At 44.3% G+C, this 14,716-nt stretch overlaps 1 protein-coding gene across 3 annotated transcripts in view; it reads left to right on the plus strand.

Annotated features, from left to right (window-relative positions):
- Window positions 1-14,716, plus strand: part of SYNJ1 (synaptojanin 1) — a 706,257-nt gene that overhangs the window by 210,057 nt on the left and 481,484 nt on the right. For all 3 annotated transcript variants that reach the window (XM_078658404.1, XM_078658402.1, XM_078658403.1), the window contains exon 8: window positions 11,500-11,596. In XM_078658404.1, coding sequence (XP_078514530.1) covers window positions 11,500-11,596 — 97 coding nt within the window. The remainder of the gene's footprint in view (window positions 1-11,499; window positions 11,597-14,716) is intronic.

The raw sequence follows: 14,716 nt of genomic DNA on the forward strand, positions 1-14,716 counted from the left end.
CTAAGAGGTGAAAAGTGAGGCCGCGCTATGAAATAAATAGGGCAATAGGTAAGGCCAAAGCGCCTCTATTGTGCGCATGCGCGGAGCGTTTATCTAATGGGTATCGAAGGCCCGTCTACCAAGAATGAAGTTCAGATGTTACCTTCTGATAGGGAAAGTGCTCCATTATGAGCCAAGCATCTTGTGATATTTAACAACATGCCGCATACAGTGTGTTTATGTGGCATGCAGACGTACTTTCTTGTACAGAAGGTGGGGGAACACATGTTAAAACTAATTTCCCTTCAATGGCATGCAGTGTGCAGACAGTTCATCATTGGGGTTTGTAAAGGTCCAAAGGAGAGGCAGTCAAGTTTCATTGATAATTCCCAGAAATGAAACTATGCATGTATGGGAAAATACAGACGTCAATTGAGGGCTATCTCTGGCTCTGTTGTGCCCAGGGTATATCATCATTCAACCCTGTGATGTGTGTTCCTAAACGGAACACCCAACGTTGTTCTTTCTCTAGGAGTTTTTTTTCGGACTTGATGGATTCAATCACTGTCCAGCGAAGATCTTGAATACTGTGGCCCATGGTTAAATAATGGCTGGTCATCTTAGTAGTGTTTTTTTTGCAACGTATGTTGCTTCTGTGTTCACCGATGCGTATTTTGATGGGTCTTGAGGTCATTCCAATATATTCTTTGGCACATGGGCAGGTGATAAGGTAGACAACATTTCTGCTGTTGCAGTTCGTAAAAGCACGTTGTTCCCAGGTGGTTCCATTTGAGAACTTGATAGTTTTCTCTTACTGGTAAGTTCGCATGCGCTGCATGAGCCACAAGGATGGTGGCCATTCACAGCTGTTAATTTGGGAGGGCCACTATCTCTCGTGGTTCTTGGTCTGCTATGGACCAAAATGTCTCTCAGGTTTCTAACCCTTCTGTGGGAAAACATTGGTTTTGGAAAATTCAAAGAGCCACAGTTAAGGATTTTCCAATTTTTGTTTACTATCTTTGTGATTTTGTTTGAGTTAGTGTTGAATGTGTTTACACAAATTGGGCGGTTTTCTTGTTCTTTAGGCATTGTAGGTTCCAATAGGGCATCTCTATTATTAGGGCCCTTTTTAGGCCCTTCTTGACAATTTTCTCCGGATAGTTTCTGTTCAGTAGTTTTCGTTCAAGGTCAGCTGCTCGGCTTTTGAACTCTGCGATGTTAGAACAGTTTCGCCTGAGGCGAAGAAATTGTCCGTAGGGGAGGTTATCCCGCAGGTGTCTCGGGTGGAAGCTGTTATATAGTAGGAGACAGTTTTTGGCGGTGGGTTTGAAGTGGGTGCTGGTCTGTAATATACCTTGATTCGGGTAAATGTTGAGGTCTAAAAAGACCAGGTTTTGATTTGATACTGTGTGGGTGAATTTTAGAAACCGATCTTGTTGGTTGAGCCAGATCATGAATTCCTGAACATGTTGAATGTCACCCCTCCAGATTACAAGCACATCATCGATGTAGCGTTTCCATGTAGCCACGTGGTCACGGTAGGGTTTCTGTTGTTGGAGAATACTTGTGGTCTCCAATTGGTGAACATAGAGACCAGCCAGACTGGGAGCAAATGTGCTCCCCATGCTGGTCCCATGCTTTTGTAGCATAATTTTATTTATTTTATTTATTTTGAAAGTTTTATATAGCGCGAACAAGATCTTTGCAGATATCAGAGCGCTTTACAAGGGCATGGGGGTAAAAAATACAAAGTAATAAAGCGTATATACAGAGTAATATATGAGGTAGTTGGGTACAAGGTGCTAGTTACATAGGTGGGATAAAGGACATGAGGTAGGTAACAGGTGAGGTAGTGTCGGTACACAGTGTATAGACAGACAATTGCGTCAATAGTATAAAGTGCAATAATAAGGAGCATATACCTGCTTAAACGTGTTTAGAATATTTAGAGTTTAAAGGAGGGTACAGTTGAGGTAGGTGTGAGCAGGGTGTATAGTCCCACAGGTGCGAGAGTAGTAAGGAACGTTGAGATGGAGAGGGTAAAGTGTGCAAAGTCAACCAGGTGCGTCAATAATATAACAATATAACAATATACATAATCAACCAGGTGCATCAAACATTATAACAAAATACAAAGAGTGAGTGTATACAGTTAGGTTGAGGTAGGTGTGAGCAGGGTGTATAGTCCCACAGGTGCGAGAGTAGTAAGGAGCGTTGAGATGGAGAGGGTAAAGTGTGCAAAGTCAACCAGGTGCGTCAATAATATAACAATATAACAATATACATAATCAACCAGGTGCATCAAACATTATAACAAAATACAAAGAGTGAGCGTATACAGTTAAGTAATTCGAAAACACGGGTGGCACAGTAGACCAGGGTCGGGAAGGACTTGCAAGGCAGATTCATGAGTGATACGGAGCAATAGATCATGTGTATTTTGCCATGAGGATCGCTTTAACTTCCCTCTTAAAGATTGCTTCGGAGGAGATGAGCCTTGTTTCCGGAGGGAGTGAGTTCCAGATCCTGGGTGCCATTCCTGAAAAGGAGCGTTTATAAGTTTTTTCCTTCCGAAATCTTCGAGGTTTCAGCAAAAGATTGTTTGTGCCTCTAGTAGTTCGGGAGCCACCCGAAATTGTCAGCTTTTGAGTGAGATAGGCGGGTGAATTCCGGTGCACAGCCTTGTGTGTCATGCAAGCGATTTTCAGTTGTATTCTGGCTTCAAAAGGTAGCCATTTCAGTGATTTAAAGTCCGGGGAGATGTGCGAGTGTTTTTTTGAGCCAGTGACGAGTCTCGCTGCGGCGTTAAGGGATGCTCTTAGGGGTGCCGTTGTAGTTAGGGGGAGCCCGCAGAGGGCGGTGCTACCGTAATCTATGTGCGGGATGACTATAGATTGTACTGCAGTTTGGAAGTCTTTGGCAGGAAGGAAGGGTTTGAGTTTCCTCAGGGTATTGATTTGAAAGTTCGCTCCTTTGGTTGCCTTGCTGATGTGCTGCTGCATGTTGAGATTGGTGTCCAGTGTTATGCCTAAAGATTTTGCGGAGTCAACTACGATGGGCTGTACATTTAGAGCCGTTAAATGCTTAAGCCATGTTTGAGCCGTGGATATTTTAGCGGGAGGTGAGATCAGGAGGAACTCGGTCTTCAAAGCATTGAGTTTGAGGTGATTCTCAGAAAGCCAGGATTGGGTGTTTCTGATTGTGGTGTTCAGAAGCATGATGTCCTTGGGAGATTGTATTTTGAGATAAAGTTGGGTGTCGTCGGCATACATGTGAAAGTGCACATTAGATGCCTGTAGCAACGTAGTGAGAGGTTCCATAACTAGGTTGAACAGTGTTGGGGAGAGGGAGGATCCTTGAGGGACGCCTAGCGATACAGGTACCGAAGAGGACAGCAGGTTGTTGCTTTTGAATCTTTGTGTCCGGTTGTGTAGGAATGAGGTGAACCACTTTAGAACAATCCCAGATATGCCCATTCTTGTGTTTAACAGTTCGAGTAAGTTCTCATGTTTAACTGTATCGAATGCTGCGGAGAGATCCAGAAGGATGAGGAGGCAGGTGTCGTTTTGGTCTAGGATTTGGAGGGCATCGTCCACTATGTGAGTCATGGCAGTTTCGGTGCTGTGCCCTGCTCGGAAGCCTGACTGATGAGCGTTTAGGAGATCAAACTTATCTATGTGTTTAGTCAGTTGTTGTTGTACACATTTTTCCAGCAGTTTAGCGAGAGTGGGAATGTTTGTAATAGGGCGGTAATTGTTTAGATCAGTGGGGTCTGCTGTTGGTTTTTTCAGTAGCGGAGTGACTTGCCCTACTTTGAGGGCGTTGGGGATGGATCCTTGTTGAAGAGAGCTATTGATAATCTTTGACCAGAGTGGGAGAAGCCAAGGAGAAAAGTCCTTTACAGCGTTAGCAGGAAGGGGGTCGGAGAGGTGATTGGAAGGTTTCAAGGTGTTGAGCAGTCTGCCAATTTCTTCTTCGGAGTAGGTGTCAAAGGCTGACCAAGTAGCATTGTTCTTTGGTTGAGGCACTGCTGTGTGTCGGGGGTTGGAGTACAGGATAGCGTCATTGAGGAGATCGCTTCTTATTCTCTCAGTTTTTTGGATAAAGAAGGCAGAGAAGTCTTCGTAGGAAGGAGTATCGCCCATAGGGCTGGGTGTCTGGGGTTGCTCTTTGGATTGTGTTCTGACTAACTCAAACAGTTTTTTTGGACGGTTTTTAGCTTGGGCGAGTTGGAGGCTGAAGAAGTTTCTTTTTGAGCGCTTTATTTTCCTGAAGTAGGCGTTTCTCTGTATCTTTAGACTTTTTAGGTGCACTGCAGAAGGGGCTGATCTCCAGGTGCGCTCTGCCATTCGCATGGCTCGTCTATCCTCATTGAGGCTACCGTCATACCATGGGTTGGAAGTCTTCTTGGACGAGACTCTTTTCAGTTGCATGGGCGCCGCCTCATTGATTATTGTGGACATAGTATTGAGATAGTAGTCAGTCAGAAGTTGAACGTCTGATACGCCGGGAGGGGGAAGTAGGCGATTGCAGCTGTTAGGCGGTAGGGAGTTTGGATTGAGTTTCTTCAAGTCTCTTTTCCACACTTTGTGCTTAGGGGGTTGAACTGAGTTAAGTCTGATTTTTTCCTTGATGAGGAAGGAGACAATGTAGTGATCTGACCAGTCACAAGGTTGGATTGATTCCAGTTGAATAGCGCCCTCTTTGGAGATGATAAGGTCAAGGGTTGAACCTCTCTTATGGGTCGGGTTATTGCATATTTGGTTGAGATCAAGTGCGTTGAGAAAGCTTTTGAGGCTGTTTACCACTGCGTCACTGCTGTCATTCCAGTGGAGATTGTAGTCGCCAAGGAAAATTTGGGTGTGCTGCCGTCCTGAGTTGGCTGATATTGTATCCATGAGTTGTTGGACGAAGGAGAGATTGTCCCCAGGTGGGTGGTATATAATGTGGAGTGAACATACCGGTTTGCTTTCGCTGATGATATCGAGGCAAAGGTATTCACAGGAAGTAAGAGAGGGGACGGCCACTTTGGAGACTGAGAGGTTGCTTCTGTAGATGCAGGCAATTCCACCGCCTGTCTTTATGGCCCTGTCAAGTCTAATGATACAGTAGTTGGGCGGGACTAGGATATCCAGTATAGGTGTGGAGGAATCAGACAGCCACGTTTCAGTCAGAATGGCTAGGTCCAGTTCCCGGGACGTGATGAGGTCGGCGACCTCCGTGGAATGTCTTTGGGCCGATCTGCAGTTGAGAAGTATGCATTTAAGGCTAGGGGTGCATAGGGAGGAGGACGATTCCGTAATGAGGGGTACATTAGTGAGGTTGTTGGGGACAGCGCCTCTGTTGTTATCCTTTTGTTGCCTAAGGGGGTTGGATATAATCGTTGGGATGGACATGTTGTTGGTAGCTAGTGACTTTTGGGGAGCCGGGTCGTAAGAGTGGAGAAGGGTGTGTACGTCATGGTCAGAGATCGGGTTGGAGGTGCGTCTGGGGCGATTGGTGGTATTGCAAGAGGGGGTAGAAGTCCAATGTGGGGGGAGATGTGTGTTAAGGCGAGTAGGGGGAGAGGAGGAAGTGTTGTTAGGAGGAGAAGGGGGAGTACTGCGCTTGGTAGTGACGAGATTGCAATTGTTACTGCGATTGTTGGTATTGCGAGGGGGGATAGAGGTCCGGTGTGTGGAGTGTTGTGTGGTAGGGCGGGTAGGAGGTGAGGGGGAAGTGGTGTTAGGTGTGGTAGGGGTGTTGATGTGGGGGTGTCTGGGGTGTGTGAAGAGCAACTCTTTAATGGAGTGTACTTCTTCTTTCAATTGGAGGAGGGTAGACATAATAGTGTCCAAGGTGATGATGGGTGCGTTGACCGGGGGCAGTCCGGGTGGAGAGTCGGAACTGATGAGGGTGTTGGGGGCGTTGGGGGCGTTAGCGAGAGGGCAGGTGTTTGGAAGCGCATCCGTGCTAGGGGGGGAGCGGAAAAAGGGGGTGATGTGAAGGCTGGCTGTTGTGGGGGAGGATGTGGGGTATTGAGGAGTGAGCGAGGGGGGTGGGAGGTTGATGGAGGGGTGCAGGCTAGGTGTGGTTGGAGTGCTAAGTGTGGGGGGGGCAGAAGTCGGAGAGAGAGTCATGTTGTGTGTGGTGCCATTGGGGGAGAAGGGGTGCTCCGAGAAAAAATGTGCGGGGGAAGGTATGGGAGTGCACAGTGTGGAGGGGGAGACAAGAGGAAGAGCGGAGGTACGAAGGTTAGTAGGAAAGCTGGGAGAGCGAGTGGTGTGTGTAGGGACTAGGTCTATGTCTGTGACATAATCTAACATGACCAGGGTTTATTTAGGTGTGCAATTTAACACCACAAATGAACCTGAAATATCCAATGCTAATTTGGGCTATGGTAACATTGGCACGCATGTAGCCCTGATGGAATATTTGGGAAAGATATTGATTCTTGACACAAAGCACACAAAATAAAATCCCTGACTAAGTAGTCTGTCTCTGTCCACTCCAGGCCACCAAAAATCCTCTTGTACACCACCTTTCATGCCCTGATGCAGTGTGACGGATGTGTGCCAATTGAGCAATGTTTTCATGAAATCCTGCCGGCACAAATAACAAAACAATTATTCTCACCAAACTGTTTTCAAATGAAAACTCATTAGCTATATCTCAGCAAATAGATTCTTGGGAGCTGGCCAACATTTCCAAACATAATCCATAATCAATTTCAAATTATTATCCATATTCAATTGTTCCATTTATACAGCTCCCTTCAATGCTCCCTCAAATACATCACTCACCAGACATACTTCAGTGTCTATAAATATCTCTTCTGTATCATCTTCTTCCACATGTTCAGCATTCACTAGGGGGCAAACAAGATAACCCATATGCTGCAAAGTTGTTTGCACCACATCCATTCTCCTAGCCACTGTAGAGATGGTATCCATGTTGTAGATGGATATTTGTATCTTTATTTCTTAGGTATAAAAACAATGATAATTTGTTCTGCAACTTCTTCTCCAAGACTCCCCAGAGAATCTTAGACGTTGAAATAAATCTAAATTCCAACAAATGGTACCCATAATATGTTTTCAAAATCCAACCATTCCTAATTTTGTGAGTTAGGAATGGAGTTTTGTGCATTTGAATTTAGATGATCGAAAGGCTATGTGAGGCGGTCCCAGTATTCAGTTCAGGTATGGGACTGAGTTAAATTAGTTATTTGTTTCTTCTAAATTTGCGTTTGTCCTGGCCATAATATTGTTCATACCTCTTGGTTAACTGTCCTTTCTCTAATATAGCCAATCACAAACTTTTTCAAGAATGGTATACTTTTTAAGATGCACCCAAGGTTTTATTTCGAAGATACATGTTCTCCCGATTTTTAAACACCATGTACCAGGGGTGGCTTCCTATTTACATATTCTTGTTGCAAAACAAGTTCTATGCGTCTTCGACTGAGCATGTGTTCATACATCAGTTGTGATTTTGGCTGTAAAGCTAGGGAACTTCTTAAAATTGGTATGTCAGTTTCATATACGTGCCCAGATGTGTTGTGATTTCACAGCTGGAAAAGTAGTTATTCAATCAAGATACAGTACATGGAAATGTAGGTTGGGCATTTATAAGTAGGCCATGAACTTCCTGCCTTGTTTGTGGATTGCAGGTGTAATGGTAGAACTCAAACCACTACTAGAGGAGAGGTTTTGTGACTCATAACTTGACAGACCCTTCTTTTGGGCTTTTTCCTTCATTTTCTGGTGTTACATTTTCACTTTGGTGTTTTATTGTCTTAGGAAAGGATCACTTTGTTGTGATTTGTTTATCTAATGTCTGCTTCTCTGATCTGCTCTCTGTAATACACAAGGGAACAGGAGCATTCACTGTATCGAAGATGTCGCAGAGCATAGATGTGGAGTTATTGTCAAACAGAGCAGATCTTTGGAGTATATGGACCTGAAGAACTACAGTCAGTTGCCCCTTTGGCTTCTCCTACAAAATCATTCTGGGCATTTATTGGTGGATTGTAAGGGGTATTCAAGTTTCCTAATAGTAGACCTTTTCTTCGTCTGTATATAACCAATAATATTGTATCCGTTGTCACTCTGTCACTCTATGGAAGAACTTGCAGGCTTATACAACACGTGGGTCCTGTATTTTCATTTTCCAGTTTTCTGACCTCTTAATTTACGTAACAGCTGATGAAAATGTGCTTGGTATGTTTGCTGTACAGTTGTTTCAATTAAGTCTAGTGTGTGAAAGATTTGTTTGCCTCCTAAAAGATAGTAATATTACTGCAGCAGTAATGTTATGTTACAGTGATTTGTACAGGGCACAGCTACTCAGTGTGTCCCAGCGCTCAGACTAAGGTCAACCAACCTCACTACCTAGACTGACGGCATAAAAAGCCACGTTTTCAGTTTCTTCTTGAAAGCAGTGAGCTCGCTGACTAGATGGAGGTATCTCTGGAGTTTGTTCGAAGTGAGTGGCCCTAGATAGGAGAAGGCTCTACCGCCCACTCTGAGATAGTGGATCCGAGGCACTCTTGGCGAATGAGTAGAGGAAGATGGCAAAATCTGCGCTGGGGTATATTCCTAAATCCTCTCTCTGAGGTAGTTAGGGTCAGAGTCGTGCAAGGTCTTATGCCTTAAAACCATGGCATGAAATGGCACCCTCTTTTTTACAGGGAGCCATTGAAGAGCCTTCAGATTGGTAGACATGTGACTCCTATGTGGGAGTTTAAGTAGAAGTCTAGCTGCCAAATTCTGCACCTTCTGGAGTCTATTGAGAAGGTACTCGGGAGTGAGAGATAGAGGGCATTACCATAATCCAGTCTCATCGTAATCAGAGCCTGGATAACCTTTTTGTGGCCGACTTGAACAGGAGAGGTAAAAAAAAAGAAAATGAGCATACGAAGAGTGCCAAAGCAGGAGCCGGCTAAAGCATGTATCTGTAATTGGAAGGAAAGGTGCTATCAATTTTAATGCCTTGATTATTGACTTAGTTTTGAAGGGCATCGGGCTGTGGTGCATAGTTTGATCAGCAAGCTCTCAGTCGATTAGGGGGGTGCGCCTCCGAAGATCACAGTCTGCTTCTTGTCCGGGTTGCATTTCCTTTGGTGCAGGGCCAACCACTGAAAAACACTGGCGAGACATTTTGAGATAAGCGCTCCGTCCAGCTCCTCTCCCTTACCACAAGAGAAGAGGAGCTGCGTGTCATCAGCATACAAGATAACTTGAGACACAAATGACTCTGCCAGTATAGCTGGATGTGTAAGGTAAATGTTAAACAGGTTGGGGCTTAGGGCCGATCCCTAGGGTACACTCACAGTTAGAGTTCTGGCTTGTGAGGGATATGGGTGCAGTCATATTTCTTGAGTTCAATTGCTCAAGAATGAGGTTAGCCATTTTAAGGCAGTGTTTCTGAACCCTATTGCTTGAAGGTGCTCAAGTAGTTTAGAGTGGGGCAAAGTGTCAAAGGCTGCAGTCAGATCCAACAGGATCAGAATGGCCTTGCCTCCCTATTCAAGTGTGCATCTAACATACTCCACTACTTCCAGAAGTGCTGCCTCCATGCTAAAGTGGGGTCGAAAACCTAATTGGCTGGGGTGTAATCGTTTGTTGTCCTCCAAGTAATGGGACAATTGATGGTTAACTTCCTTATCCAAAATTTTGGAGAAAGCAGGGAGGAGAGAAATAGGCCTATAGTTTGCCAGTTGCATAGGGTCAGCTGAAGGTTTTTTTGACAGAGGAATCAATTTCACCCTTGTTCAGCTTGCTGGGTGCACACCAGGGTGTTAATATATTATTTATTAAAGGATTGATCGTCTGGGCAGCGGTAGTTAGCAAGAAGCTAGGACAGGGGTCTAAAAGGAAGCCAGACTTCTAGCATTTGAGGGCAGATAGTGACATTTCATGAGGCAGAGGGGCGAAGTCATCTAGGGAGGAGGACGTGGTAGGGGGTTGTGGATATCCAGGGAATGTACATACATCGGGTCAAGTTGCCCATTGTTAGGAAGATTAGCCTGGATAGTCTTGATCTTTTCATAAAAGAATTAATCTAACTTCTTACACTACTCATCAGTCGATTTACGATCTCTAGATATGACTTCGGGGTCTGGAAAATAATTGACAATTTAAAAAATCTCCTTAGACTTGTCTGCCTCCTCGATCCTTGTTTCAAAGAAGGTCTTTTTAGCTTTAAACAGCTTCCTATGGTAACTTTTTATTGCAAGTTTATAAGTAACTTTATCGTCTGACTTAAAGTTAGTCTTCATACCTTTTCGACATGTTATCACTGTTTATTGCTTGCTCTGAGCTCAACATTAAACGAGGGAGCCAATGGTTTTGTCTTCGATTGGATACGTTTTATAATGGGGTTAATCCATTGACGGTCTTAATGTGTGCTTGCAAGAATACTGAGAAAGAGCTCTCTGATCTCAAAAGGAGGGTTTTAGGCTGAGGGCCCAGTGGCATAGGTAAGCCTAGTGTTCAGGCACTCGCCATGGCTAGACCCCAATCGGCCCTGCCACCCACTTCTGCTGCAGCCTGATATCCAAGTTCTCCTAATCCTCCTGGCCCTCTCCGCTGCCTTCGACACAGTCCCACATCATACCCTAGCCCACAGACTCCACGACTCAGGAATCCGGTACAAGGCCCTCGACTGGATCCGCTCATTCCTCTCCGGCAGAACGCAGTGGGTCAGACTCTACCATTTCCTCTCGGAACCCGCACTGGCCACCTGCGAAGTCCCTCAAGGCTCCTCCATCACTCCCACCCTGTTCAACGTCTACATGGCCCCACTCACATCCATCGTCGGATCACACAGACTCAACATCATAGCGTACGAAGACGACATCCAACACATCTTCTCCCTATCCAACGATCCTGATTGATTGATTGATTGAAGTTCTCCTTTGCCAAAGTGCATCTTTTCTGGCTAAAGGCTACCAGGTGCATCCTTGATTCATCTTAAATGACAGTACTAAAAAGCCCTGGCTCAATAAAGTGAATTGTTTGTCCATGTGACAAAGTGGGAGAGGATGACTGCATACCTGTAGCATGCATTCTGGAGCCAAAGTGTGAAATGCTTCCTAAAATGCCAGGTGGCTTTGCATCACACGTGTGCACACTGCTTTAGAGTTCGCCTTTTGTGGTTATGGAGGCATTTGTAGCACAGCCATGCCAGTTCATGCACATTCCTCATAAATTTAAAAATGTTTTGAGTATTTTTTTTTTAAGAGATTTGGAGCCGAAAATTTTAAAATCCTTAGAAAACTCCTATCTTCAAAACTCTTGTCAGCCTAAGGATGTGGAGTACTTTTTCACATCAGTTGTCCGTATGTAGCAAGAGTTGTATGAACGTGATACAGACAAAATTGTGCGTACAGTTTTATTACCAGGTAATGTTTAAATGGAGATTAAACAGAATACTATAAATGCTTATTTTTGCCTACTTACATTCAAATCGTACTAAATGTTTGTGGGTTTTGTTTTTAACCTAAATATTTTTTCTCTTTCTGTATGCTGTTAACAGACACTTTCGAACGCTGAAAAGATTATATGGCAGGCAAGTAATAATAAATCTACTTGGGGCAAAAGAAGGAGAAACCATGCTGAGCAAAGCTTTCCAGGTATGTATGTAGTAATACAATTGAATAATGTTGGTGTTTTGCATTAATTTCAGTGTAATAATAAATAGATCTAGACAAAAGTGAAGTTATTTCACAAGCACTTTCACATTTGAGCTGCATTTATTTTGAATATAACTGGGACTCATTTCCAGAGAAGTAAATTTGTTTTACTTCCTATCCCAGATTCAGCCTTCTCTCCTATCCAATGTGTTTCTAATACAATTTTCTCTAAATCTGCCTACAAATATATTTACATCACCCGAAACACAGACCAGCAGCAGGTAATACTTCAACGTGCCACCCATGGGCAACTCACACGGCAGTGAGTGAGGCGACACTTTAACCTATTTGGCATTACACCCCACAATGACTAGTTCATATGAAGTTGGCAAGAAGTGCGGGGTGCTGGAGAGTCTGCGGTGAGGAGGCAACACTTACTCACATCAAGGGGTCCTACTCAAATCTTGGTCTATTCTGCGGGGCAGTCCTTTCGATGATCCTCCAGATCACTGGCTCGGAGCAGACACAGTGCCTGGAGGTCATACTCTTTGAGCCGACCAGATGACGATAGTGACCAGATGGGAGGCAGGAAAGAGCGCCTTATAACCCTTCTGTTACTGACTGCCAAGCAGACAAATACTAGCGATGTGTAGTCAAGCCATTATACCCTCTGTGAATAAATAGATAGAACGTTTGTGGTGGAGTGGGGATGGATAAACTTGCTAAAGGGGCAAGTGGGGAATGGAAGCACTTGAGCAAACAATGGGGGCCCATACTAAACTCCTTTCATTCAGACTTTAGAGAACTTAGATGTGTAAAACGATTGTGGGCCTTACTAATTCTGGATCACACGAAGACAACTATGGATCACTGAGAATTCCAAAAGACCACCACAGCCCACGAGACATTGCGGACTAGTGCCACCCCATCGGCTGTCGACATATCTTGTACAACGTAGAGCAGGGATGGGAGGACCGGGGCAGAGGAGGCAGGGGGTTCAGAGACTGCAGGGGTGACTGGTGGGAGATTTGGGGGATGGTTCAAGGGTATTTGGAAAAGAAATAAAAAAATATTCAACCTAAAAATATATTGAGGGGATGATTTATATGTTGGCTGTATGTAGTAGTGAGTATACATTCCGCCAACATGAAGGTCCGCCCGCCTGATTTAACTGTAAGCGCACCTACAGTTTGGTCATGGAGGAGACTACTCTGTTTTCGCCATGACCAAACTTGGCCAACGGCCCAGGGGAGTAATGGCCATTAGAGAAATACCTACATGTCCTCCCGCCCAATTTAGATGGGCGGACATGTAGTCATTTTTTACTGTTTCTTATCGGCAGTAAAGCCTGGTGGTAAGGAACAGTAAAAACATTCCAAATCTCCCCAAGCCATGGGTGAGGGAGCAATAGATTTTTTCTGTACAAAAACAAAATCCCATTTCAGGATTTCCTTTGTGTAAAGAAAAAAAATGAAACTGTGCTACAGGGCTGCGTCCTGCTGATGCAGCCCCATAGCACAGAGTAATGCATTACCAGGAACTGCCGTGGTGGCGGTTTCTGGCAATGTTTTTTTATAAATGACCACCTGCTCAGCGTTCATTTATAAATTAGGCCGGCAGCCGATCTACCATAGGGATGGAGTAATTTACTTCGCTCCCCATGGCTGAACGATGGAACGTCCTCCAAGAAATAAATCACCCCCTTAGTTCTTAATGGCAGTTACTCATGATCCACCTTTGTTCTTGACAAACAAATGAATGATTGTCTAAACCATTTTTGTACCATCGGATATGGAAAATGTAAATTAATAATGGAGAACAACTTGTCTTATAATGACTAAATTAGTGTCTGTCAAACAGAGACTATATCCCTAAAATGAAAACTGAGAACCATCGTCAGTCTGGCTGGGGGCAAGGGGCTTGGTTACATTTAAAAGCTAAGCAGGGGATATATATGCCCCGTACACAGGGCAAACAATATTTATGCATTGACTTCTATTTTGGATGCTTCTGAAACCAAATGTGTAAGGCTTGGAATAATAAAAGAACTGTCAGTTTCTGCAAGCTCATACTGATAGTTTACTGCTTGTTGGAGTTCGTTGAAGAGAAAATAAAACTTTTTGCAAAAGGTAGAAGAATGATTGTGACTCTTCTGCAACCATGTGCTTCCCCCCCCCCCAGCCCTGCCAATCCCTACCATACTTTCCATGCTGTCCTTCTCTAGCTCTGCTTATTTTGTTCCCACTATACCTGAAGAGGTGTCTAAGTTAATATTTTTTTGTGGATCTCTTATAAAGCCCATCGGTGTAACCCTCTTGATGTAAGAAATGTTTAAATCTAGTATTCCCTCTATTTCTCTATTTTGTATTTGATATTTGTAGAGTGGAACATTATCTTATGGCTGCTTGGCGCTATTTGACTTTCAGTAGAGGTGTAGAAATGGAATGACTGGGTTGTAGGGGTTAATCAGGTGTTAAGAAATTTCCTAAACTGGGACTGAGATACTTGGCTTCAGATATTCAAGGGAAGAAGGACTTGATGGCCTAGTGTCATCTAATGCAGATAACCTTTGATGCAACTAATTTTTTTTTTTTTGTAAATCAATTTTTATTGCAAAGGTAATTCGGGTTATATCACATATACACCAGTTTGGTCTCGGGTTCGTAATCTACATCTGTACTTCCATCCACTATGTACACAGCCTTACAGCCTACATCCCGGAGGTCGGGCGGCGTATACTCACGTATCATGGTGTTCAGCCTTTATTCACAAACGTCTCAGTGATTCAACCCCCTCCGCTTTTGGGTGTTCTGCACCTACTGCATCCCCTCGTTCTGTAGTGGTGTATTAGCTCCCTTCGTGGTATTGATTAGTTTAACTGTTTTCTCCCGCCCCCCTCCCCGTGTCCCTGGTGTCTGAACCTACGTGTCATGTTTGTGAACTCAGTCGAGTTGGTGTAAGTAGGATCATGGAAACAATGCTTAGGTGTGTGTGTCCGGGGCTAGTGCGATGTCCAACCCTACCCCTCCTGGGGCCTCCCCGTGTAGTATTTCTTCTTCATCGTCTCCCGTTCCTGCACTGTCCCTAAGCTCCTGGACTAGGGTCTCCCATGCTAGCGCC

Source organism: Lissotriton helveticus, chromosome 8, assembly GCF_964261635.1.
Source record: "Lissotriton helveticus chromosome 8, aLisHel1.1, whole genome shotgun sequence".
NCBI classification, from domain to species: Eukaryota; Metazoa; Chordata; class Amphibia; order Caudata; family Salamandridae; genus Lissotriton; species Lissotriton helveticus.